The 24,263-nt window shown below is 43.1% G+C and overlaps 1 protein-coding gene across 16 annotated transcripts in view; it reads right to left on the bottom strand.

The window, feature by feature from the left end:
- Positions 1 to 6,453: 6,453 nt before the first annotated feature.
- Positions 6,454 to 24,263, bottom strand: part of LOC135897010 (gastrula zinc finger protein XlCGF49.1-like) — a 59,623-nt gene continuing 41,813 nt past the window's right edge. For 14 of the 16 annotated variants that reach the window (XR_011507489.1, XR_011507496.1, XR_011507487.1 and 11 more), the window contains one exon: positions 13,713 to 14,535. Coding sequence is in view for 2 of the 16 variants with exons in the window: in XM_065425571.2 (XP_065281643.1) it covers positions 14,469 to 14,535 (67 nt within the window). In the remaining 14 variants the exon portion in view is untranslated. Of the gene's footprint in view, positions 7,716 to 13,712; positions 14,536 to 23,231; positions 23,457 to 24,263 lie in introns of those variants that run through there. The other 2 variants (XR_010562871.2, XM_070522533.1) reach the window with 2 other exon arrangements.

Raw genomic sequence — 24,263 nt, 5'->3', positions numbered from 1 at the left:
AAGCATACCGTATTCAAGTGTTTACAAGCTCCATTTCATACAGATATATTACTACCATGGTACAAGAACAGCGAGCAATGCACAGCTACTATTTAGAGTTTAAGAACACAAAACAGATGCTGTCAGATGATGTTGCAGCTAAGAAACTATGCTATTAGAAACTGGCACAAGTGCAGTTTGGGAGACTTTATAAATAATGCGAACTGAAAAACAGGACAGACAGATGACTCTAGCTGCTTGTGCAATGATGTTTTGCACAGTTGACACATTTGCATGGTTGAATCAAAACGAAGCTTCATACAAATATAGTTAAACCTCAATATAATGAATTTGGTAAACTTGACAATTTGCTTCGTTATATCAAAATTATATTCTATGGAAATTCAATCTTTTATGCAAATAAGTATAGTCGCCCATTTATTTTTCTTGCACAGAAGGGGCAGCAAAATTTTCGAAATTATCAGTCAATCGCAAAAAGGAAATTTTTTGAATGATAATAAATTTGATCGTGTGAACTTGAGAGTCGGCGACTAAAGGTATTGTTTCACGTCGTGTCAACGATACCTGCACATTGGCGCTACGAAATGAAGCCAGTCATGCTTTCTCACGCACTCCAGCCCCACGGCTGGTAGTGTCGCCTGCAATGGGATGGCATTAACACGAAAAGCACTGCTCAAGATTACATAACTGCCAGCACTAAATGCGCAGGAAGACAGTGTGCGATGCCACGCCATCTCGGCTCGTGCAGCTTTCCACAGGTGGCAGATTACTTCCAAAACAGGGCTCGCAAGTTGCGTATGCGCTCAGGCATGCCGACAGCCATGCCCAGCCACAGCTGCGCAAGAAAAGGACACTCGCACCAACCTGCCCCCCACTCCCCACCCCCCCTTCTTCCCCAGTCCTCGCACCCGCTTCATTGCACTGCCACGAGCTTGCTCCCCTCCCTCCTTTCCCCATTGTCAAGCGGGAAGATGGCGCTCACCAGGCAGCCCTACTTCTCGGCTCATTCTCGCACGCTTTCACTTGCACCCAAAGCATACAGTGCCCGGGTTCGATAGGATCTTATTGCAGTTGGATTTTATGCAGGATACAATGCTGCTCTGCTTCGGTCAGTCATGCGGCATGCGATTTCCGCCACATGTAATTCAACCATTTGACCATCTGCGTCTGTGGAAGTTCTAATTTATTGTCTCAGTGTTTCCTCATGGCTACAGTGAAATTTCATTATACTGATATTGTGTATAAACAAACTTCGTGTGTATTTGGTTACCCCCCTTCGCATCAAATAGTGAGACGGTCACAGATGATTTCAGTGTACAGTGTACTGTTATAAATCTGTCTCTCTCAATGGACAAGAAGATATAAAAAGTTAAATACTGCATTATATAATGCGCATTCCATTATATCGAAGCTCGTTATATCGAGGTTTAACTGTATCACACTTGAGTTTATGCTGGCTTGGAGATGTACATGTACCCGTCTCAAAGGACTTTGTCACGCCTATGTTGTCATTGTTATATTAAACAGAAATGAACTTTTAATGCACATAGCAAAACAAAATATTAAACTTCAGCAACAATGCACTTTTGGTTTTCAGTAGTAATCGCGAGTTTAATACTGAACACTGTTTCCACTGTTACCTGCTTAGGACTGAGAATAAAGCTCAGTATATATTGCATCATCTTAAAAAAGGTCAAGCAAGAACTAGTCCAGGCTGCCTGCACCCTTTTCAAACCTTGAGCTTGCATTTACAAAAAAGCTAAAAAAGCAGTGTGTATTTGGCATCTCTAGGGTTCCTTCACATCAAATAGCGAGATGGTCACAGAGGATTTCAGTGTATGGTCTGCTGTTATCTCTCTCTGGCTATGAGGAGGCTATTCTCCAAGTGCCTGAGAGCCATCACATGTGAAATGCGAGCACGACATTCCATTCAATGCAGAGCCATCGAATCAGGATTTGGTGTTAGACACTGGCAATATCTTCATCTTGACACTGGGTGAAATGTATTCTGGCCTGTTGTGCACTAGGTGAGGCACACATGGCAACGCAATGAAATCTTTTTAATGTCACTTTCAGAATAAAAGTACCACGAGTTCTTTCGAGTCCCGACATATTTTTTAATGAGTCTCCCCATGTGAATATTCATTCGGCAACTGTTTACACAAAATGGAAATTCAAGAATTTTAGGGCCCATAAAAGTTTCAAGGCATCTAAGGCCTTGAAGATGTGGTTTTCAGAATAGAGGCTTTTCTAGGTAATTATTTCTAGGTAATGCATCTGTATGAACTCTGTATCAGAGAAAGGTGACCAGCAGTGGCAGTACAATTGACATTGTCTTAACAGAACCAATGTAGAAACACCCCGACCCTAAAGGACACTAAAGGCAAATACTAAGTCGACGAGGACTGTTTAAATACCATCCCAGAAACCTCGTAACGCTTGTTTCGTCCAAGAAAAGACTTAGTTTACGAGAAAATTGCATCTGAAGTGTCTGACTACCTGTATCGCAATTCAAGTCTTCCGCCACCCAACCAGGGAATGGTGATAATGCATACTTTGCTGCTGTCGATGAGTACGATGGCACCTGACAGATGGTGGTATGGTTTCTTTTTTTTTTGCACAAAATGCAAATGCGCAGCGCAGCCATGGAGAAATCGAGCCAAGACAGAGGACTGCATTCGCCACTGCAGCTGCTTTTGGTCAAGTGGCGAGGCCTGTTTGGGCATCCCGGAACATCACATGGAAGTGGAATTCTCAGCTACTTGCAGTTTGTGCGAGTTTTCCAAGCCAACGAAACCAGCGCAGCACTAAGTGATAATGAAACTACTGAAACGCAAAAGTACAGGCGGTGCAGAGTCAAGCAAAAACGAAACCTGTTACTTAACTGCCCGGATCGTTGTGGAGGGTTCTTTTTTCGAAAAAATGAAATATAACTAGACAAGTAGCATTTTCATTCGTCTTATATTGCAATGCGATGATGTTTTTACAACGAGTGGTTAAGTACTATTGACAGAATTTAAGTGAGGAGTGCCTTTGTCATCGGGCAAGTACTTGAATATTTTGAGGGAGTCTCTAATTGTGTCCTGCATTTAACTCAGTTTCTCGATTACTAAGGTACTGCTTGTGATAACATTGGCACCTTAGAGATTCTTGAGCATTAATCAATCTTCTGTCACTTTATCTTGACTTAATATTTGTCTTTAGTGTCCCTTTAAGAACTGACTGGTACAATAAATTGCCGGTGAATATCTGTCATAGCAAGTGCATTCAATGACAATAAGCAAAACTGCAAGTACCCTCACTGAAATTTTGTTGCAGCATGGAAAATAATAAAATGCTAAGGAGACTGTAAACATAAGAAAGGGAAAGATTGTTTATAAACATATGAGTGCGATGAAAGTTATTGCTAAATGTGCAGGCAAAAAGAAAACAAACAAATTTAGCAATGCACTAATTAAGCACAGTATATCACATAATCTTTCAGAAAAGAAAATGCCAATTTTTCGTAAGGACAGATTATTCAATTTTTGTCAAAAAATGCTTACATGCACAGACAAAGGCAGGGCTCAAACCGAGTAAGCGAAGAAGAAATGCTCCAACATGGAGTACACATATCAGATCCAACAGAACAGAAATGTGATGGGAATAGAAGACCCCTTATCTTACTTCCAAAAGTACCACTCTGTACACAGATGAATGAAAATTCACGAAGGTACAGCCACTAACAAAAGCTATCACACATTTTACAAATCCTACATAGTGGGGATGTGAATATAGCATTCTTCATCTCCTGGTGATACTCACGTAGGCAGAGAAAGTGGAGAACAAAAGCGTTGCCAAGGCTGCCTCTTGCACCAGTCGCAAGGCTCACTAACAAATGTGTAGGCCTTGTCGAAAGAAACACAGTGACTATGTTACTGACGGGAAATGAATATGAAATGTCCTGTTCACCTCCTGCTCCACTGGTCAAAGCATTAGATAGTACTGCAGCTCCTAACAGTCCTCTAGCACCATAAACTCCTAAATAAAAAAGCAGTATTTGTGCTCCTACAGTCTTTATTTCTTTTACCAAATGCTGTACATAAGATCGTATGAAACTTTGCACAGTATGACTCAATAAAGATCCATATGCCAGCTCAATGTCCTCACACAATCCGCAGCAAAAAGAGCAGATTAGATTCCATGACAGTATGAATCAATGGATATTTGTTCTTTCGTTGAGAGCATCTTAATCCATTCAGATATTTATAAACGGATTGTGTGGAAAAATCATCACTATGAACAAGATGCTACCTGGTACTGATGCAAAAAGCACAATTTAAGATAATGTTTTTCTGTCAATACTCTCTTCAGGAAGGCGAGTGGCATAGCAAGGTGAAATCTTACGCAGACTAATCCATTAATTAGGGAAAATGAGACACCCACCCAATCGTAGCAATTGCAATAAAGGAAACCCATATTTCTCCACCACTCTTTTTTCTCCCCACTTTTCTCCACCTTGTGGGTTCCAGCAGAACTGTTATGTCAGACTAACTTGTCTTTCAGGAGAGAGAGAGAGAAAGAAATTACATAGTCAAGCTACAGTGAAAAATGAGCGCTTCAAATGCCTTCTTTAGAAAAAATTAGAAAATGAGGTAAGCAAGCTCTCCTATGAGTGCATCTATGTTTTTGACAACATGGAAATACTGTTCAGCGCCAAAACAAGGCACCCACGCACTGGTTGTACCTGAGCGTACAAGTTTTTCGCATACCAGAAAGCATTAAAGGGGCTCTGAATCACTAAATGATCATAGAATGACCTCACTGTTAAGTTGCATCGCCTCACGAATCTCCTGCCGCAATTGTTTTCCAAATCCTTCAAGTATAAGAGAAGTTGGAAGTAGTTATTGCACCCGATGAGCAACTTTCTCTTTCCTTTTGTCTTTACTACAGCGCCTTGCCCAAAAGTTCAGCATCTCGGCGGCGAGAGGGATGGTCGCAGAAGCCCGTGGCGGCTGCAGTATACAGTGCCACGCAGCATGCCGTTGCTATCTAGGACGCCACGTGCAGCATGCACAGCTATGCAAGTGTTGTGTGTAGACCGACAGCGCAAAGATGTAATACCTTTTCTGTCTTTTGGAGCTCACAGGCATACGTACATTTCATTTACTTAAGTCAAAGTTAGCAATTATAGCATTAATACTCAGAATGGTCTCTCAATCTCGAACGCAGCCAATAGCTTTTGGTGGGTGCAGCTGCTTGCGATTATTCTGCATGATAACATTGCAGAAGTGAGAGAAAGCGATTTTTCTCTGCATTTGACAAGAGATTATAAATTCCCTGCTTCATGCAGTGTACTACATAATATGTGGCTCACATGTTCACAGGAGCCTCTTCTACAGATCGGCAACATTTTTGTACAATGTTCAAAAGTGCTTCGGGGCCCCTTTAACGCTTCATAATAACTACGAAAGGGAAGTCATCTGCCTGGCTGTAGCATGAAGCTCCAAAGGAAACCTGTATGGCCATCTCAAAGGAAGCTTCACAGTAAATGAAAAATCCACCTTGGTCTGGGATAAAAAGTGCATGCAGTTAGCTTTTCCGGGGCACATGTACCATTAGGCTCTATCGGAAATTTTGCTTAGAAACCAGAACTGTAAAGTGTGAAGAGCATTTTAATGAAATAATTTCTTAAAACTGGTTCCTTATTTGAGGACATAGAAGGAATTCAAATGCCAGGTTACCGTGCTGCCAGGAGGTAAGCTTCACTCCGAACGTAGGCATCCTCTTTACCACAACTAGTGTCCATAAGTCAAATTCCTCTCCTGCCTTTTCCGATATCCAAGACGAGAGACCGCATCACATGTATACCATGAGCCCAGCCTCCTTTTTGATTCTTCTTTCTCTTCCGCCTTTCACATTCAGATACATTCACAGTGGTGCAGATTTGAGACATTGTGGACTAGTGCTAAAAAGGCATGGAACAAGGACAGAAAGCACGCAGCACACAACACCATCTTGTCCTGTCTGCTTCGTGCTCTCGTCCCACGTCTTTGTAACTCGAATTAGCAATGTCTCAAGTCTCGATAATGCATCAACTTCTGTCTCTAATTGCACTAGTGGTTCCGCACATTCTGCTTTTGAAGCTGTACCAAAGTCCCATGCAATACTTAGTCATGTATTTTGGTGTGGTATTGTGCTACAGTCAACGACAGATTTTTCAGGAGCCTGCTTTTCGGACGCCATCGTAGCACCACCAAGTACCCCTTAGAGCGAACCGGAAAGAACGTCTCAAATGTAGGACGCTCAATTAAACCCTTCACCACTTAAATTTTCAGACATTTTGCTGTGTTGCAATGTTGCTGAAATGCCGTGCTTTCAGCACCATTGCTGAAAGCACGGCGAGTCTCATTGCATAATGTCGGGTCAGGAAAGTCAGCTTCGCCGCAATACAGCAGTGTTATGCGATCAAGCATATATAACGTACTGTGGTGAAGCATACCAAAAGTGGAAAAGGGGCCACTGTTAGAGGACAGATGTATATATGTTTATTAATGATTCATGTGCGCACCCGACATTTGCTGTCACAGTCCAAGCACTAAGATGCCTAAAGTTCACTGGCAGGCCTTCGGAGCAATTTTAAATGAGACTGAAAATTTTAGTTCTAGAGGGCAGTAAAAGCCAAGTATTCACAGCCCCTAAGGAGGAAAAAAATTGTATGGTGACTATAATGGCGAGGCATTTAAGCGAGGCCACCTCTAGAGGAAAGGCACACAGGCTTTTAATTAAAATTTGAGCTGTTTTCGTGCCGCGGAACGGTTTCATAGTTAGCTGAATTGTCATATGGCACAACTAATGCACCATGTTTGTCTGTTGGCAATGCCTAAACCTGCTGAGGGGCCATTTAACTTGAAGAATGTTCACTTAGGCAGCAGTATATTTGGGGAAAACCAATAAATCCCAATGGTTGGCCTAACATTCAGAATTTATACTGACTACTTCACTGCAAACAAGTGCTTTGAATAGATGAGGGATGATCGCTTATAAATTTGTTAGGCCTGCACATGAAGGCATATCACATAAATATGGTTAGTGCAGTGTAAAGAATATCAGTAAACAAATGTACCTACAACTTGCTAGATTATGCCACATCTTGGGAAGTTTCTTGGCAATTCAATAAATAACACATCAACACTTGCTTCCTGATGCACCAGAATGCTATGCAACGCACTGTGCAGGTAGGCAGATTCAAAATGCTGTACTCTGCCTAATACATAACGCACACCTACATGGCTAGACAGGGCTGTCGTATGATGCCATGTTTTTATGGCGCTGATGTGGCCGCTTGACTGAGTGGACTGGTAAGTGTTTGTTTAGGGTGGATCTGCGTGAGAAGCTCAGAAAGCATGAAGGGCACTGAAATGGCTTAATGCCTGTGTGGGTGTCTAAATGACTCCTCAGGTTGGATTTGTGTGAGAAGCTCAGAGAACATGAAGGGCACTGAAATGGCTTATTGCCTGTGTGGGTGCGTAAATGACTCTTCAGGTGGGATTTTTGCAAGCAGCTATGAGGGCACAGATGGCAGTGAAATGGACGCTCTCCTGTGTGGACCCTGATGTGTGTTTTCAAATCGAACACTCTTCTGGTTTCGTAGGCACAGAAGTCGCAGCGGTGGAGGCGTCTCTGCTGCAACTTGTCATTCTTGGTAGTTGTTGGAGAGGAGGAATGCTTTGATCCTGCACAATAAAAACAAACCTGCACTTATAAAATGCCAGAATAAGAGCACAAAGGTGCTGGTGCTAATGATGAACCTTTTGTTAGTTCAGTAGTTCTTGAGGGTTATATAAAAAAATACCACACAGAGCACTGTTTTGATTTTCTCAACACTTATATTTCCTTCAGGCACCAATTAATTTCCCCCCCTAGAAACTGAGTTTCAGGACATTTTTAAAGGGAAAATTGTCATCCACCTGAATGTACAACAGTGCAGATAAGTGTTATGCAACGGTTGGCTATTTAGGATACTTTCTGCCTAAATGACACATTTGTTACAAAGACATTTGTACACCATGGCATTTGCATGTGTTACCCATTGTGACCATGTCAGCATTGTCACTCAAGTTTGTGCATTTTACAACAGCCTATGCACTAGTAACACTTGCAAAATAAGTGAAGGTGCAATTATCGAAACAGTACAAATGGTGAGCATCTGGTGTTGAGAGTGGAATGACAAAATAATGCTTCTCTTGGACAATCCTCTATAAGACAGCTGTTAGCAACACAAACTTAGAAACGTGAGCTCAACCCATTGCACTGACAATACAAAAATTACCCCCCTCCTCCCTCTTTTTCAAACAGATGTGTTACCACATGGTTACTGAAATAACAAGCAGCACACTTGAGCAATGAAGTCTTGAAATGAGACCAGATGCCCTTTGTCCCGAATGCATCATTATTAAAAGTATTTTTATACTGGTGTTTTATCATCTCAGCCATTTACTACATACGTAATACCCTGAACACATAGCAATTTGCAATAATTATTATCTCTGCATTGTGTGGTCAGATGCTGTTTCAGCGTTTACACTTGTTTAGTTTCATCATTAGAGCTGTTTTAATCAGTCACCCTTTGCTTTGCTAAGCATAAAAGACATCAATAATTAATAAACAAGTACACGAATTTAGTACATAACCAAGTACACAAAGCAAGTAATACACAATTTGCACCATGCATACAATCAGATTATACACGCTTCGTTGACAACAGACAATGCATGCAACCATCAATAACATTTTAGTAAGATCGAATTATGCATGTGCATCTTGTGCTCACTGATAACTTTAGGTTGTTAGTGGGTGAAATGCAGTCCACGAGAAAAGGATAAATAAGTACATGTGTCAATACCCCCATCTTAGAAAACATTGTCTCGATGCCAGAGGCACAAGTGCAAGAAACTAAAGAACATGCAGTGAAGATAAATAACAAACAAAGAAAAAAACACTCCCCACAGTTAGTTACTGAGGGTAAAAGGGCGTAAGGTGCACAACATAGACTATTTCAGTGAGCTGAAATAGCCATCACCACAGTGGTTGCGAAATGCCGTCTGGCATGACCTCATAGTCCAGTGCACCAATACACTGGATGATCTTGCAGGGTCCAAAATAGCATTGCAAAAGCTTTTCACTAAGTCCTCGTCAGCGTATTGGAGTCCAAACCCAAACACTGGTACTGGGCTGGTACTCGACAATAGCGCCGTCGAAGATTGTAGTGTTAGCTGTCAGTCCTCTGCTGGTTCTTGATCTGCAGGCGGCTGAACTGCCGGTCTTCTTCGGGGCGCTTAAAATAGGTGTCGATGTAGAGATTCTCTTCGTCAGTGATGTGCGGCAGCATGGCATCGAGAGCAGTCATCTGGTTCCCACTGTAAGCCAGCTTGAACAGTTCGATCTGCATTGTTTCTTGCACTGCCATGTTGTAAGCGAAGGTTACGTACAGCAGGGTGGCACCCGTCTTATCTTCGTCGTTGATGTACATCGCTAACATGTCGGCGAGCATCTTGATGAGGCGTTCCATTAGGCCATCGGTCTGCAGGTGGTAGGCAGTGGTCCGCCAGTGACTTGTCTGGCTATATCGCAGTATGACTGGAGTAAGCTCAGCTGTGAAAGCCATTCCACTGTTAATAATGGGGACTCCTGGTGCACAATGTCATAGCAGGATGTTTTAAACGAAAAATTTGGCTACTTCTGCTGCAATACCTTTGGGCAGGGAATTTGTTTCAGTGTAGTGGATAAGGTCGTCGGTGGCCACGACAATCCATTTGTTCCCAGATGTTAACATTAGAAGGGGTCCCAACAAATCCATCCCAATTTGCTGAAATGGTTGGCAAGGAGGCTCGATCTGCTGAAGTAAACCTGCTGGCCTTGTCTGTAGTGTCTTGCGTCGCTGGCAATCATGGCATGCCTTGACATAGTGGGTTACATCGGCGGTCAGGCGTGGCCAACAGCATTTCTCTTACCTTCTTGCAAGCGTACGAGAAAACCTAAGGTGCCTGGCTGTCTGATCGTCATGCAGGGCATGAAAGACTTCTGGTCAAAGTGCTGCTGGCACAACAAGAAGGTAGTCTGTGCAACTGAGGAGAAGTTCTCTCCACTCATTGCTGTTCGGTGAAGCTGTCTGCAGTTATCGTTCCTAGGAAGGCATTGTCATCCAATTCATCTTGTGGTGCCGGGTCAATAGGGGCATACGTCAGGGAGTCAGCGTCAGAATGCTTCCTCCTGGACTTATACACCACGGTGTTGCCGAATTCCTGAAGTCTGGGACTCTATTGTGCTAGGCAACCTGAATGATCCTTTAAGCTTGCCAGCCAACACAAGACATGGTGGTCACTTACCGTTTTAGTGTACGTGCTGTATATGTAGTACCAAAATTTCACCATAGCCCAAATGAGCGCTAGGCACACTTTCTCGGTTGTAGAATGATTCACTTCCGCTTTTGACAGTGACTAACTGGCGTAAGCTACTATGCTTTCAACTCCATCCTTCCTTTGAACTAGCACACCACCGAGGCCTACACTACTCCCATTGGTGTGGATTTCCATTTCAGTGTCTTCGTCGAAGTGTGGAAGCACCGCTGGTGATTGCAACCATCGTTTCAGCTCCTGAAAGGCGGCGTCCTGTCGTGTTTCCCATTTAAAGTCAGCATTGGCTTTTGTGAGATGAGTTAAGGGTCCCTCAATTCTTTAGAAGTTTTTACACAACACCTGTAATAGGCACACAGGCTAAGAAATCTGCGCGCTGCCTTCTTGTCGGCAGACCGCGGAAACTTAACTATGGGAGCTATCTTCTGTGGGTCAGGACGGACTCCAGACTTACTGATGATGTGGCCTAGGAAGAGAAGTTCTTCAAAACGAAAACGGTACTTTTCCAGCTTCAGGGCAAGTCCAGATGACTTGATCACCTCCAGTACTGTCTGAAGCCGCCTCAGGTGATGTTAGAAATTTGTGGCAAAGACTACATCATCATCATCATGTGCTGGAATGTTGCAGGCGCAGAGCGAAGTCCAAATGGCATCACCTTAAACTCACATAGGCCGTCAGGCATGAGAAACGCGATGTTCTCTCGATTCATTTCGTCAACTTCAATTTGCCAATAACCAGGCTTGAGCTCCATCAGTGAAAAGTACTTAGCATAGCAGAGTCGGTCTAATGCATTGTCTACCCATGGGAGGGGGTATATGTCCTTCTTGGTGACTTTGTTCAAGCTAATATAATTGACACACAAGCGCACTTTCATACTTCTTCACTAAGACCACAGGAGATGCCGATGAGCTTTTCGGCAGGTGGATGATGCCATTGCACAGCATTTTGTTGACTTTTTGCCTTATAGCTTCTCATTCTCACATTGACACTAGGTAAGGGCTCTGGCGGAGTGGTCAAGCAGATTCTTTGGGTATTTATTATGCAATGCTTTGCGACTGGTGTTTGCCGAATTTTCGATGACATTGAAAAGGAGTTTTTGTATCGCCGGAGAAGACTTTCGTGCTACTGTTGCTTCCTTATGGGGAGGCTCGGATTTATTTTGAAGACTAGGTCTGGAACTATGATTGTCAGGGTAGACGAGGCAGAATTGGAGAGGACAAATGCATTGCTGGTTTCCACAATTTCCTTAAGGTATGCAATCATCATGCCCTTGTTGACGTGCTTGAACTCCTGGCTGAAGTTCGTCAGGATCACTTTTGCTTTTCCTCCATGCAGTTGAGCCATCCCTTTTTCGACGCAAATATCACGATTTAGCAGTAGACCTTGATCACCCTCGATGACGCCTTCTACGTCTGAGGGTGTTTCGGTGTGAACGGAAATGACACTGCTGAAGCAAGGTGGGATGCTCACTTTGAGCACACTCAAGGTGTAGTGACTATGAGAGCTCTCTGGCGTTATGGCTTGATTTTCAGACAACATTATCGACTTCTACTTCAGGTCAATGACTGCGCCATGTTGGTTCAGTAAGCGCACGTCAAAAAAGACATCTCGTGAACTCTGTTGGAGGATAACATAAGTGGCCGGGCAGGTCCCGTCATGAATGAGAATTCTTTCCGTGCAGATTCGAGGTGGTGCTATTAGGTGCCCTTCAGTGGTCCAAATTTGAGAGCCTTCCCATGCGCTGTCAACTTTGTTCAACTGGGTGGCGATGGGTCCACTCATGATGGATCAGGCAGCTACTGTGTCCGCTAAGGCGGTGACAGTGTGGTCATTGAGAAGCAAGTCGAGGTCAGTGGTTCTTGCACTGCAGTTAGGTCTTGGCGCTGGATCACGGGTGCGTCATGTTGACCTGTGGCTGGAACGTCACGTCATCAGCTCTTCTTTTGTCGGGCTATTCTTTGCTTCTAGGCTTTGTGGGGATGGCGGCGTCTCGTTGATATGTTGTTGACATAGTCTTTTCCCCGTCTTCGACATTGGTGGAGGATGTTTGTCAGTTCAGCAAACAGCAACCGCACCTACATCTGTTGTTGCTTTTAGCTTTCCAGAGATGGGCTGAGAGACCAGCCCCGGGCTGGGCCAGTGTATGTTTGGGGCTGCGGCGACAGATAGCGGCCTGGTAATGTCGAACGGGATGGTTGTGGAGGGCTCCACTGAGTGGTAGCGAGGTAGTTGGCAATATCGCGAGGGTGTCGATCATGCTGTGGGTGGAGAGCGTTGACGGCGAACCCTCATAGTCCTATTTCGCGGTATGGGCACCGGCGGTAGACATGACCTGCTCCTCCACAGTGATAGCAGAGAAGATGATGGTCAGGTCGTGCCAAATGTCGGTCTTCCTTGGAATGCTGCACTAGGCGAATGTCAGGCTTGCTGGCAGCGGTGGCGGTGGATGAAGGAATTGCGGCGCTGCAAGGCCCTTGCGTGGGTGTGGAGGGGGACCATGGCAGTGGATGGCAGTGGGGTCTGCCATCGCTTCATCATCGACAAGCTACAATGGCAACAGACAATGCATGTAACCATCGATAACATTCCAGTAAGTTCCAATCATGCAGGTGCCTCTTGCACTGATGAATAACTTCAATTTGTTAGTGGGTGAAATAGAGTCCACGAGAAAAGGCTAAATAAGTACACGTGTCAACGCACCCTCTTAATATGCATCATCCCAATGCTACAAACACGAGCGCAAGAAACTAAAGCACATGCAATGAAGAGAAATAACACACACACACAAGAAAAGTCCTAGAGTTGTTAGCATTGGTAGAAGGGGTTAAGGCGCACAACATAGACTATTTTAGGCCTTGAGCGGTGCCACTGTGATTGCAAAATGCCATCTGGCACGACCTCATAGTCTAGTGGAGAACAGTGTCGTCAAGAATGAACATCTTATGCCGGCCACATTGACAGCTTTTGTTGAAAGAAACAGAGCCACTATGTTGATGATGGCAGCTGAATACAAAATGTTTTGTGGGTTTCCTTCTGTGTTGGTCAAAGCATCCAGGAGCACTTTACTCAGTCATCACAGAATTCCAGCAATGAGAATTATTCAAAAACAAATCAACACTTGTGCTTCTATTGCCTTCATTTCTTTTGACAAAGGCTGCACATGGAATATCTTATGAAACTTTGCACAGTATGATTCACACGATAAAGGAATCATACTCATCATCATAACCATAATCATCATCTGGAAGCATCCAGGAGTACTTTCTCGCTCATCACAGAATTCCAGCACGGAGAATTATTGAAAAAACAAAGCAACACTTGCACTTAGTTCATTTATTTTGACAAATGCTGTACACTGAATATCTTATGAAACTTTGCACAGTACGATTCATATTACAAAGGAATCATACTGTCACTGCAAAAATTTCCTTGCAACTTGCTAGAGTACACTGAAACAAAAGTTACTTGGCAGTTCAACAAATACCAATATAGCAAAAGTTGCACTTTCCCTAATATACAAGAACACCACACAGCCCACTGTGCATGTTTTAGGTAGATTCCATATTCAGACTACATTTATCCCCAAAAGTACACCAGCGTGGCTGCTGCCTACTCGTCAGCATCATCGTGCTGTATTTCCATATCTTTCCTCAAGTGATTGGCCATCACAAAGGGCTTTGAACAGATGGTGCAGCGGTGTGGTCGCTCGCCTGTGCGGGTCTAAAAGTGTCTCTCGAGGTTGCTGCTTTTCACAAAAGTTCGAGGGCACTAGCGGCACTGATATGGTTGCTTGCCTGAGTGGCTTCACAAGTGATTATTCAGTCCGAGCCTTTGTGAAAATCTCCGAGGGCACAAATGACACTGAAACGGCCGCTCACCCGCGTGAACATGTAGGTGTGTTAACAGTGCCCTTTTGCGAAAAGCTATGAGGGAATGAAGGGCACTGAAATGGCTTCACGCCTTTTTGGACCCCGACATATATTTTCAGCCAGAATAGTTTTCTAGTTTCAATGTAGCAGAAGTCACAGCAGTGAAGGCATAGCAGAAGTCACAGCAGAAGTCACAGCAGTGAAGTCACAGCAGCAGTGAAGGTGTCTCTGCGGTTCGTCTTCGGTAGTTGGTGAGGATGGATGCCTTGATCCTGCATAATGAAAATCAAGCTGCAATTATGGAATGCCAAAATCAGAACACATAGACGTTAGTGCTAATATTGAACCCTTTGCTAGTCCAGTGCCTTCAGGTGAATTTCAGAAAACATCAAACAAAGAACAGCTGCTCAACGAATTATATTTGCTCAATATTTATATATACAATTGGACAGTGACAAGGTTTCTAAAATCCGAATATTTCTTCACAAATAAATGCTTTGAACTCTTTAGGATTTATTAATGTGAAAGAGATAGAGTGTAATGCTTGCATGGGTTGCCACTTTAGCCACATAAAATAGGAATGTTCTCAATAAGTTGTCATGGCAAAGACAAAATGTTCACATCTTTGATAATAACATAAAAAATACACACTATGGAGCAGCAAAGAAATTTCTTATGGTTGATTTCACACTCTGTTGTCTCAGTGCAGTAGCACGATGTGCTACCCATTCGTCCACAGAGTACCCAGTGATCTAGGTAGGGGGGAAGATGGTTAGACACAAATGTACATACATAGGTAGCTGGCCCCAGGAAATGCTCTAAGAATGCTAGCGCATTAAGAGATGCCAACAAGACAATAAAACAGCTTATTTGAGTTCACCAACAATGTTCACTTTCACGACTCCGTAACACTTTTTGAGCGCCACTGACGTACCGATATGTTTTCATGTTTTCGTCCCGCTGTGTCACTGACATTAGGTAGAAATGCGAGGACCCTACCAGGAGGTCATCTGTCATTTTTGCCCTTCTATATAACCAAATTAAACCCTTGTATTCGTTTGCTAATATCCATGAAAAAAAAAAGACCCTATGCTGGAGGTGTGTTACCTCTAAAAAAGCCCAGCACTGAAAGGGCTAGATATGCTGTTAGGACAAACAAAAGGCACCCACATAATCATGTACATCAACAAATGGGACTTTCCTACAAGTGAAGCCACTAACAGCTTAGAAAGAGAACACACAATTAGCTTTTCTTGTTCACTGTAAACATTAATGAATTCAGAAAAATGTTTAAACAGGCAGCAGTTCATGTGGAATTCATTTGTATCAGCACGACCCAACAATCAGAATTTATCACAACCGAACATTTTGCTGTATGCACAGGTCTTCTGAAAGGACTGTTGATGGATGAGCTTTGTTGTGTCTACACATAAAGGAATGCTACATTAAAAGGGTTACAGTAATGCACTGCAATGTCCCTGCAACTTGCTAGATTACGCTGAAGCATGCGTTCAAGTTAATTGGCAGATTTACCAGAACATACTATGCAGATTCCCTATTCAGATTGTGAATAGCACATATAGTACACCTTCATGACCAGTGACCTAGTCAGTGGTATCACCAGTGCTACATTTTCATATTTCTCCTCAAATGAGCAGCCTGCACAAAAGACTTGGAGCAGACAGTGCAATGATACAGTTCATCTCCCGTGTGAATGCACAGGTCATCCTTCAGCTTGGGCCTTTGCAAAAATCTTTGAGGGCACAAACAGCACCAATACGGATGCTTTCCTCTGTGCATTCACTTGTGCACTTTCAGGTCAAGCAGTGTTTCAGTCTAATTGGGGGAGGTATGGTTCATTTTAAAGGCTATTCATAGACAGCACAACCGGCAATATATGCTCACTTGAACATGTCAACAGATAAAACTAGTATTGTAGCAGATGATAGTGTTTTTTTAAATATAAATTTTTAGTAATTAGTAGAAACATCAGTAGCACTCATACAGGGCCAAAATAATCGGTTTTGGGGGCCTCGTGGTGTGCATATTACCTGGCAATCAATTGGTTAATTCAGGCCACCTGGGGTTTTTTAATATGTGCCAAATGAACTGCACGCAGGCGTTTTTGCATTTCGCCCCAGTCGAAATGCAGCTGCCAAGGCTAGGATTCAGTCCCATGTCCTTGGACTAAGCAGCGCAATGCCAAAGTCATTGTGCCACCACAGCGGGTCTTTTTTACTTTTCTCCATCATTAGGGGTGCATAGATTTTGAAACCAAATTGGGTATGAACCAAAAAGAAATCAAATATCGCCAGAAAGAAATAAAATTTTTTTGAATGGCTTTCTAGTTACACAGTACAAGCATTTCATTTTAAATAGAAAACAATTTTGTCCTGGCAATTTAGAACATTGTAAAATTTCTGTGATTACACTGTGCAGTATGAAGCATGCTTTATTAAAAGCACAACATTAGCTGTAACTAAGCAATTCCCTTGCGAACTCGGCAGCTCTTCGGAGCATGTGTGCTCATTCTTTATCATATAAAATATAAAAAGATAGCCTTGTTGGCCAATGATCAGTGCATAACATGACCAAATCAAATACTGATTCGTTGTTCGAAAGTTTCAAATAACTGCGCACCCCAATCAATAATCTGATATGCGACTGCACAACGATAGCATTATTTAAACCCACACATATTTTCCCACAGGTAGAAATGATTTGTATGTGAGAAATGGTAAGCTCATGGAGGGCTGACTGTAACCAATGTGCCGACTACGCTAACGGCCATCTGCACGAATGACTGTTGGCGCAGCCGATTCGTGCTTAGGAAAGGTGGGAGAGAAACGAGAGAGATGCGCGAGAGGCTGGTGGTATCGCGAAGGCTCGTGGCGAGTGTGGCACCCACAAAAATGCTGCGGGTCACTTTTTCCCTTTTCCAGGATTTCGCTTTTATTTTTCTTTCAATGTAGAGACCCTGTAGCCAGAATTAATTGTTACAACCGATATATCGCAGCATGGGGAACAGTGTAGTAAGCAGCTGATTTTACCATAGGACACACATAAAGTTTACATAGGCATAGCTGCTCTTTGTTAAAACCAGCATTGTTCTAAGTAGGTTCAACTATATAACTTAAATAAGCGAAGAATGGACTCGTAGATCTTTATATTTGGCTCATAATGTAAGCTATGGATGAACATTAACATCTCTGTGATGTCAGAAATGACACTGAGGAAGATTACATGGTGTTAGCGCAAGCATTACAATATATCAAGAATAACGCCACATTCAGAAACACACACATTTACTCAGAGCAGCGCAAGGACATAGCAAACAGATTTTTTATTTAACAGATAACTGCTCCATTCCAGTAAAGTATGTTGCATAGATTTTAATCTATTCAAGCAACAATACTTAAGGCAGCAGTCACACTGGTATATAAAAGTTCCCTAAGGTACCAACACTAACCAAAACTGACATCACACATTCTAAAAACGGTGCATAGTGTGTTTGTGTACATAACATGCTCCATCAAGCAGTCACTTAATAGTTTGTAGAGAAAGAGAGGAACCGACATTATATTAGAAAACAACTCCAATGGAAAGCATGAAGGCATGATAGAGTTGATTCTCACTGACTTTGCCTATAGTGTGCTTGATCAGCACACAATACCAAGCGTCACGCCCCTGTGAACTGCACTTTCTCTCAGTACTTTGGTGAAATCCCATCACGCACGAAACTTGCAGGTTTGTATATGCCACAGTCAGGCCAAGTTAGCTTTTGGGTCTATGCTACATTGAATAGTAAAACACCACCTGACATTGCAGTATAAATGCAGCTGGCAGCTGTGGCATCTTTAAAGGGCCCCTCACTCGGGGTGCAAAGCATTCTATAGTGGCTCCTTAGTCACATGTTTGAAAGTTAAATGTTCTTGGTTCTGTTCCTTCGTTGGGTTCGGCTATTCCTGGCTGTTCTGGCGCATGACATGCTGACCTGCTGTGGTCGACCTATGTTTGCAGTTTGAGAGGAGGAACAGCTGTGAAGATTGGCAAGCAGCGCCTCGGTGTCCAATCAATGAACCGATAAGTGCACACTTCTGCAACACGTGTATGCCAGTTGCGTGGCAGCTTCACCTCTAGTGCTTTAAGGGGGCGGAGCTTTTGATTCTGTTGCGGGTGAAGTGGCCTTTGTGCCCAGAGAAGCCATAGATTATCGCATCGTAAGGTTAGGCACTTTAAGTGAGCTGATACTATATTCATAATACAGATTGGCTATTTTAAACACCTTATTTATCTTATTGTTTCACACTGCTCATAAACCAAAGAAATTGAGTTTTACCTTAAATTTCAATAATTACCTTCTGTGTGTATCATGATTTCGGGATAATATGTATTATTGATGATGATTAGAGGAATTTATTGGCTGAACGGCCAGATGTTGCCAAAAACATGAAGGCCATGATAATAGGCTGTCACTGATTTGTGAACAATATTGAGATGTGGATGAAACGTGGCTCTATAATGGCCCAAAAATATTATTTGAAAAGTTTGCAATTATATATCCATTAAAACTAGACGATGATACATGACATAAGCTATGAAAAAACAATGTATTAAGAAGAGGTGATATACTAATATAAGTCACTACACGTAGCACTACTGCCTCACCAGAGCCCTTAAGCACAAGGGCTTGGAGGCATGTGCTATACAAGTCGCTACTATCATAGCAGCCTCTGGTGAGAGGATGGCTACGAATCTTGTGGGCTTATAACATGCAATAAGTCGACAACTTGTAAAAAATTTTAAACTGATTTATGGTAAAAAATTGGCTCTGCTCCAAGAAACAATACAGGATTAATGGGGAATGCGGCATCAGTGTGCTAGAGGAAAGTGCTTATTTTGTTCAGCCTCTGCTTCCCAACACTCCACCAAGATGTGGAGAATGGTCAGTCTCTCGCTACATATATCACAGAGGGGAAGTTCACCACTAGTCAGCAAGTACGAATGAGTATCGCATAGCATGTCCTATTCCCAGTCGACAGGACATGGCATCAGTTTGTCACGCTTTTGTTACCGGAGCCCAATCAAATAAAGTTCATTAGAGGTTTTGCGGCCCCAGATGGATTGCGAAAAGTTTCTCAGCTTATTGCACAAGGAAGACTTCAAGCATGTAGGAGGGATGGTTATGGTTGAATTACAGGCTCTCGTTGTTACAGCTGTATCAAGTTCGTCTGTAGGCGTATTGCCCACTATGCCTGTGTGCTCTGACACACAACATATATTGCTTAGATGTGTTGATAGTACAAAGAGATGAGTAGTGGTCATTGGTTACTAGATTTTTATGTTTCTGTAGGCACTAAAGCTCTTACTAATATTTGGAAGTTTGTAAATACGACAGCTTTTTGCAGTTTTACTGCCTGCCTTTATGTGTTTTACAACCAGCAGTACTCGATAAGACTGCCGTAAAGATGCTCTTCTCTGCCCGCAGAACAGTGCATTCCAAGAGGGATGGCCTGACTTTCACGTACGATACACCATTAGGCGACTTTGACGCGTTGGTATAAAATTCTGGACAGGAGTACTTCAAATGAAGCTAAAAAAAGTGCATAAGGATGTGCATCCCTGAAGCACGCTTTGTAACTTCAACAAATGACGGCATTCTACCAGTTGCCATAACCACAGTGACAACAGCCTTGTTGGAGCCATCAGGAGATGCACATGTAGTGGGATATTCATTTCCTCGCTCAGCTTCCTCACGTGTAGCCAGAAAGGCTTTCCCATTAAAGGTAGGCTTTGAAATATTGTGGCAGACCTCAAATCGTTAAAGGTTTTAGGACATGGGTCTTCAGGATTAGCATACACTTTGAGGAAGTATGTGAAGCATACATATGTTCTTTGCAGATGGAGTGACCACCCACTGGAACCTATGTATAAACGCTCAATAAGGCTTGTTCTGAAGGTACCTGTCACCAGGCGAATACTGAAGTGGTGAACCAGATCCAAAATCTTCAATGCACTTTGAGCGGCAGAGTGACACACTATGGAACCATAATTCAGACGCGACTGTATGAGGCTCCTCTGCAGGTTCATTAAGCAGCCCCTGTCACTTATTCCTGAAAAAAACCTCTCCCAGCTTACTCTCCTACCTCATGTCGTGTGTGGAAGAATTGTTTTTAAACATTGGGCTTTCATATACATGTGAAATGAATGTAGGTTGAAAGACAAGTATGACAGGAAGAAATCTGTGCTGTGTTCAAAGGTAGGCTCTGACCATGAAATCAATACTTGGCTCTGGGACAAGGCCCCTCTTTCTTGTAAAGAGGACGCAGCAGTTTAAAGCGATTTGCCCATGTTGAGATTCTGATCAGCTCAAACTGAATTTGTCGCTCGCAGACTGCGAGGTTATACAATTTAAATCCAATTTGCACATCATCAACATATGCTCAATAAAACACTGTGGGATGCACGAATGTAAAGAGTTCATTTTAGCAATAAAAAGGATACAGTTAAGTATGTCACCCTGCGGTACCCCAGTTTCCTGTGTAAGTGACCTAGGCAGATCATTACCAATTCTAACTTGGAAAGTACGGCGAGAGATAGCTTTTCAATCAAGCTAAGCATGTTGCCATGGATACCCATTTGCAATAGGTCTCTGATAATGCTGTAGTGCCATGTGGTGGCATAGACCTTTTCCATATCGATTTATCATCTTTTCAAAAGCCTACATAGGCAGCTCGTTACCATAGGCGGGCCTTTGCCTTGTTTTAGAACTGGGACAGTAGCCAATTTCCATGATGCTGGAAAGTGTCTGGCTGTCCAAAAGAAGGGTAATTTTGTCCATGTGCACGTTGTCGATTATGTCATACACGATCCTGTCTGCTCCCGGCACAGAGCTTCTGCCGACGTTCCATGCTGCTTTAAGCTCGGTAATGTTGAATGGGTGGTTATATAGATTGTTTCCTCTGCATTTGTGGTCTTTGCAGTGTCTAGCATTCTTCTATTTCTTTGTATTTTAAAAAATGTCTGAATAGTGTGCGGAGCAAGATACATACTCAAAATGTTTACCAATAGTGTCTGGCTGGTCTTCCAACCCCTTTTCTTGATCATTTAAGAAGGGTAGAGGATGTAGTTGTTTTTTTAGCCGTCTGAGCGCATTGCCTGCTTTTGTTTCCTGGGTATACGAATTGATTCCTGAAAGAAACCTCACCCAGCTTGCTCTCATACTTTGCCATTATGTGTGCGTTCGCTGTGATTTTGTCTGTTTAAATTCAAGAAGGTTTTCTGCAGTTGGGTTCACAATGCCCCATGCTCTGTTTTGCCGTTTTCGAGCTTGTCTGAAGCCATCGTTCCAAACGGGAACTCAACTTCCACGTGAACAACTTCTTGTTTGAGGGATGAACTTTTTCTGTGTCAATAATAAGAGCTGTAAAATAAGCCAGTGCATCATCAGAAGTAACAAAGCTTATAAACCTAGTGACAAATTGATTCTTTAAAATGATCCCAATTGGCGGAGGCTGATTTCTACAGAGGAGCATGTGGAAGACGTTAATGTTGCTCTATTATGTTTAACATTACAAGGAAGTGGTCATTACCAAAAGGATTTGTTATTAAACCCCATTTTAAATTAATATAGAAGGAACGTAGAGCCAATCACTAAATCTGTAGAGAAATATGAACTATCAGACATTGTAATATGTTGGCTCTTTCTTGTTAAAGTGACTTGAAGTCAGAAGGAAGTTTTCAAATATTCGGTCTCTTGTGTTGCACTGGGAGCCTCCCCAGAGGTTCTTATGGGCATTAATGTCACCGGTGATAATGCAAGGTTCTGGGAGCTGGTCAATGGGGCTGCAAAATTTTGTTTTACTGAGCTGATAGTTGGCTAGTATGTAAATGGAGCAAAAGGTTGTCAGCTTGCTAAATAAAATTGCTTGCACAGATACAGCCTCGAGAGACATCCAAAGGGCAAACTGTTGGCAAGCAACAGAATTATTTACAGCGATAGCTACAGCTCCAAGCGAGGCAGAAGTGTCATCACGGTCATTACGCAAAATGGCATATTGCTTAAGAAAGTTTGACTCTGTAGGCTTTAAGTGTGTCTCTTGGACACACAATACACTCAGATTAAATATGTGTACGAGTTTTGCGATGTTGTCGAGGTTACGAAGTAGTCCTCTGCCTTTCCACTGTAGGATCTGCGTATCTATATTACCGAAGATGTTTGTGCTGTGTGTCAAGTAAAAGAAGATAAAATTAATTCACAGGGCTCCTTTTGGCCCCGTGATGCGGTGCTTTTATTTTTTAGAGCGGTCGCAAGAATCTCCCTGCTCCTTAAGGGCTGACAGAGCCATCTGGTTGGTTATGTTCAGAGCTATGTTTCACGTGACGCCCTGTTCTTGAGACATGACTCGAAGTCACCAGCTCGGAGATGAATGGCACCTTCTGGGATGGCAGCGTGGCGCTAGCTGCAGCCGCCGAGGAGGCAGATGGCGTCACCGCTGGCTGACTGCGCGTAGGCTACACAGCCGCCGGGGGCTTTTCTGGCTCTGCCCCCTGACGCGCCACTTTGGCAAAGCTGTTTGCTGGCAGGTATGATACCTAGCTCCAAGCCTTCTTGAATTTTTTCCGGCTTTGATTCTGATTATTTCTTCTTTCTTCCAAGATGGGCACGATCGCGAGTATGCAGCATGCTCGCCATCACAGTTCACAAACTGCAGAGTGTTCTTGCATGTTTCAGAGGCATGGTCACAAACACTACATTTAGTGCATGTCTGTGGGCTTCGTACGTTCTGGGAACTGTGGCCGAAACGCTGGAATTTAAAGCATCAAGGAGAGCTTGGAACACATGGTCTGATACGGATATTTAAATAGCCTAACTCAGTTTTCTCGGGGATGATGGTTGAGCCGAAGGCGAGTATTAGATGCTTGGTTTTGATCTCCATTCCATTACGTTGTAACATAATTTGCTTACCATTGATCACATTTTGCTCGCTCCAGCCTTCTAATAGTTCAGCTTCTGTTAGCTCCATCAGGTCATCATCGGAGACAACACCACGGCTGGTGTTCATAGTTCGGCACGGGGATATTCTAACTGGAATTTCACCGAATGCCACAAGGTATGGAGGCTTTTGATGTTGTTTCACATGGTGGAGTTCCAAGAGGAGATTGCCGCTAGCCATCTTCGATGCTTTGCAGCCTGCACCAAGAGCTTCGGTCAGATTTCAACACGAGAAAAGGTAAACTCATTCTTATCGTCTTTTCCAGTTTTCCAGTAAAATTTGAAAACGTCTTCAGTGCACCCTTGTTCATGCGGGCGATCAGGGAGTTTAGAGAAAGTAATGTCAGCCGCTCACCATGGAGTTCAACCAGAGGACGCCACAGGAGTTATAAAAAATATAAAAGTCTTGCAAAAGCCAACTGCACATTTCCACTTAAATTCTAACATGTACAGCTAAGGTTAGTTGCTCCACAGAAGGTTAATTCTGCTGTCAGAAAGATAGGAAGTAAAAAAGTGAAGGCAGGAATGATTGTGAGACCGAAACACGAAAGTTGGAGAGGTTAGAAAAGGTTGTAAAAAGCAACTACCGATTTCCCATGGGTGGGTCAGTTCAAAGGTGCTGTCTACGTGAAGCCGAGGCCAAAGGGGTGTGTTGCCTCCGCCGAGGGCCTGAAGGTCCAAGCAATCAACATTGGCTCAACCCTCAGGATGAACTTTTCTCCACACACGGCTAAGCCGCACAGGGCTAGATGTGGGAGGTTCCAACCTTCATGTGCTCGGGTACATGGTGTTGCAACACACCGAAACAGGAAATGCAGGAAACGGGAAACAGCAGGAAATGCTTGCTGACACAGGCGCCCCTGCGGGGTATTTAGTTTATTAGGTCTAATTTATACTGTACTTTACTTCGCCGAATTCATAAGCGAAAAATCTTTCTCTTTAAGGTTGACAAAAATATTCATAGCAACCTTGCCAAGACTGCGTGTTGACGTGCGTCCTGCACGA

Source organism: Dermacentor albipictus, chromosome 7, assembly GCF_038994185.2.
Source record: "Dermacentor albipictus isolate Rhodes 1998 colony chromosome 7, USDA_Dalb.pri_finalv2, whole genome shotgun sequence".
NCBI classification, from domain to species: Eukaryota; Metazoa; Arthropoda; class Arachnida; order Ixodida; family Ixodidae; genus Dermacentor; species Dermacentor albipictus.
The sequence above is the reverse complement of the archived record's forward strand: the minus strand, read 5'-3'. Positions and strand labels throughout refer to the sequence as shown.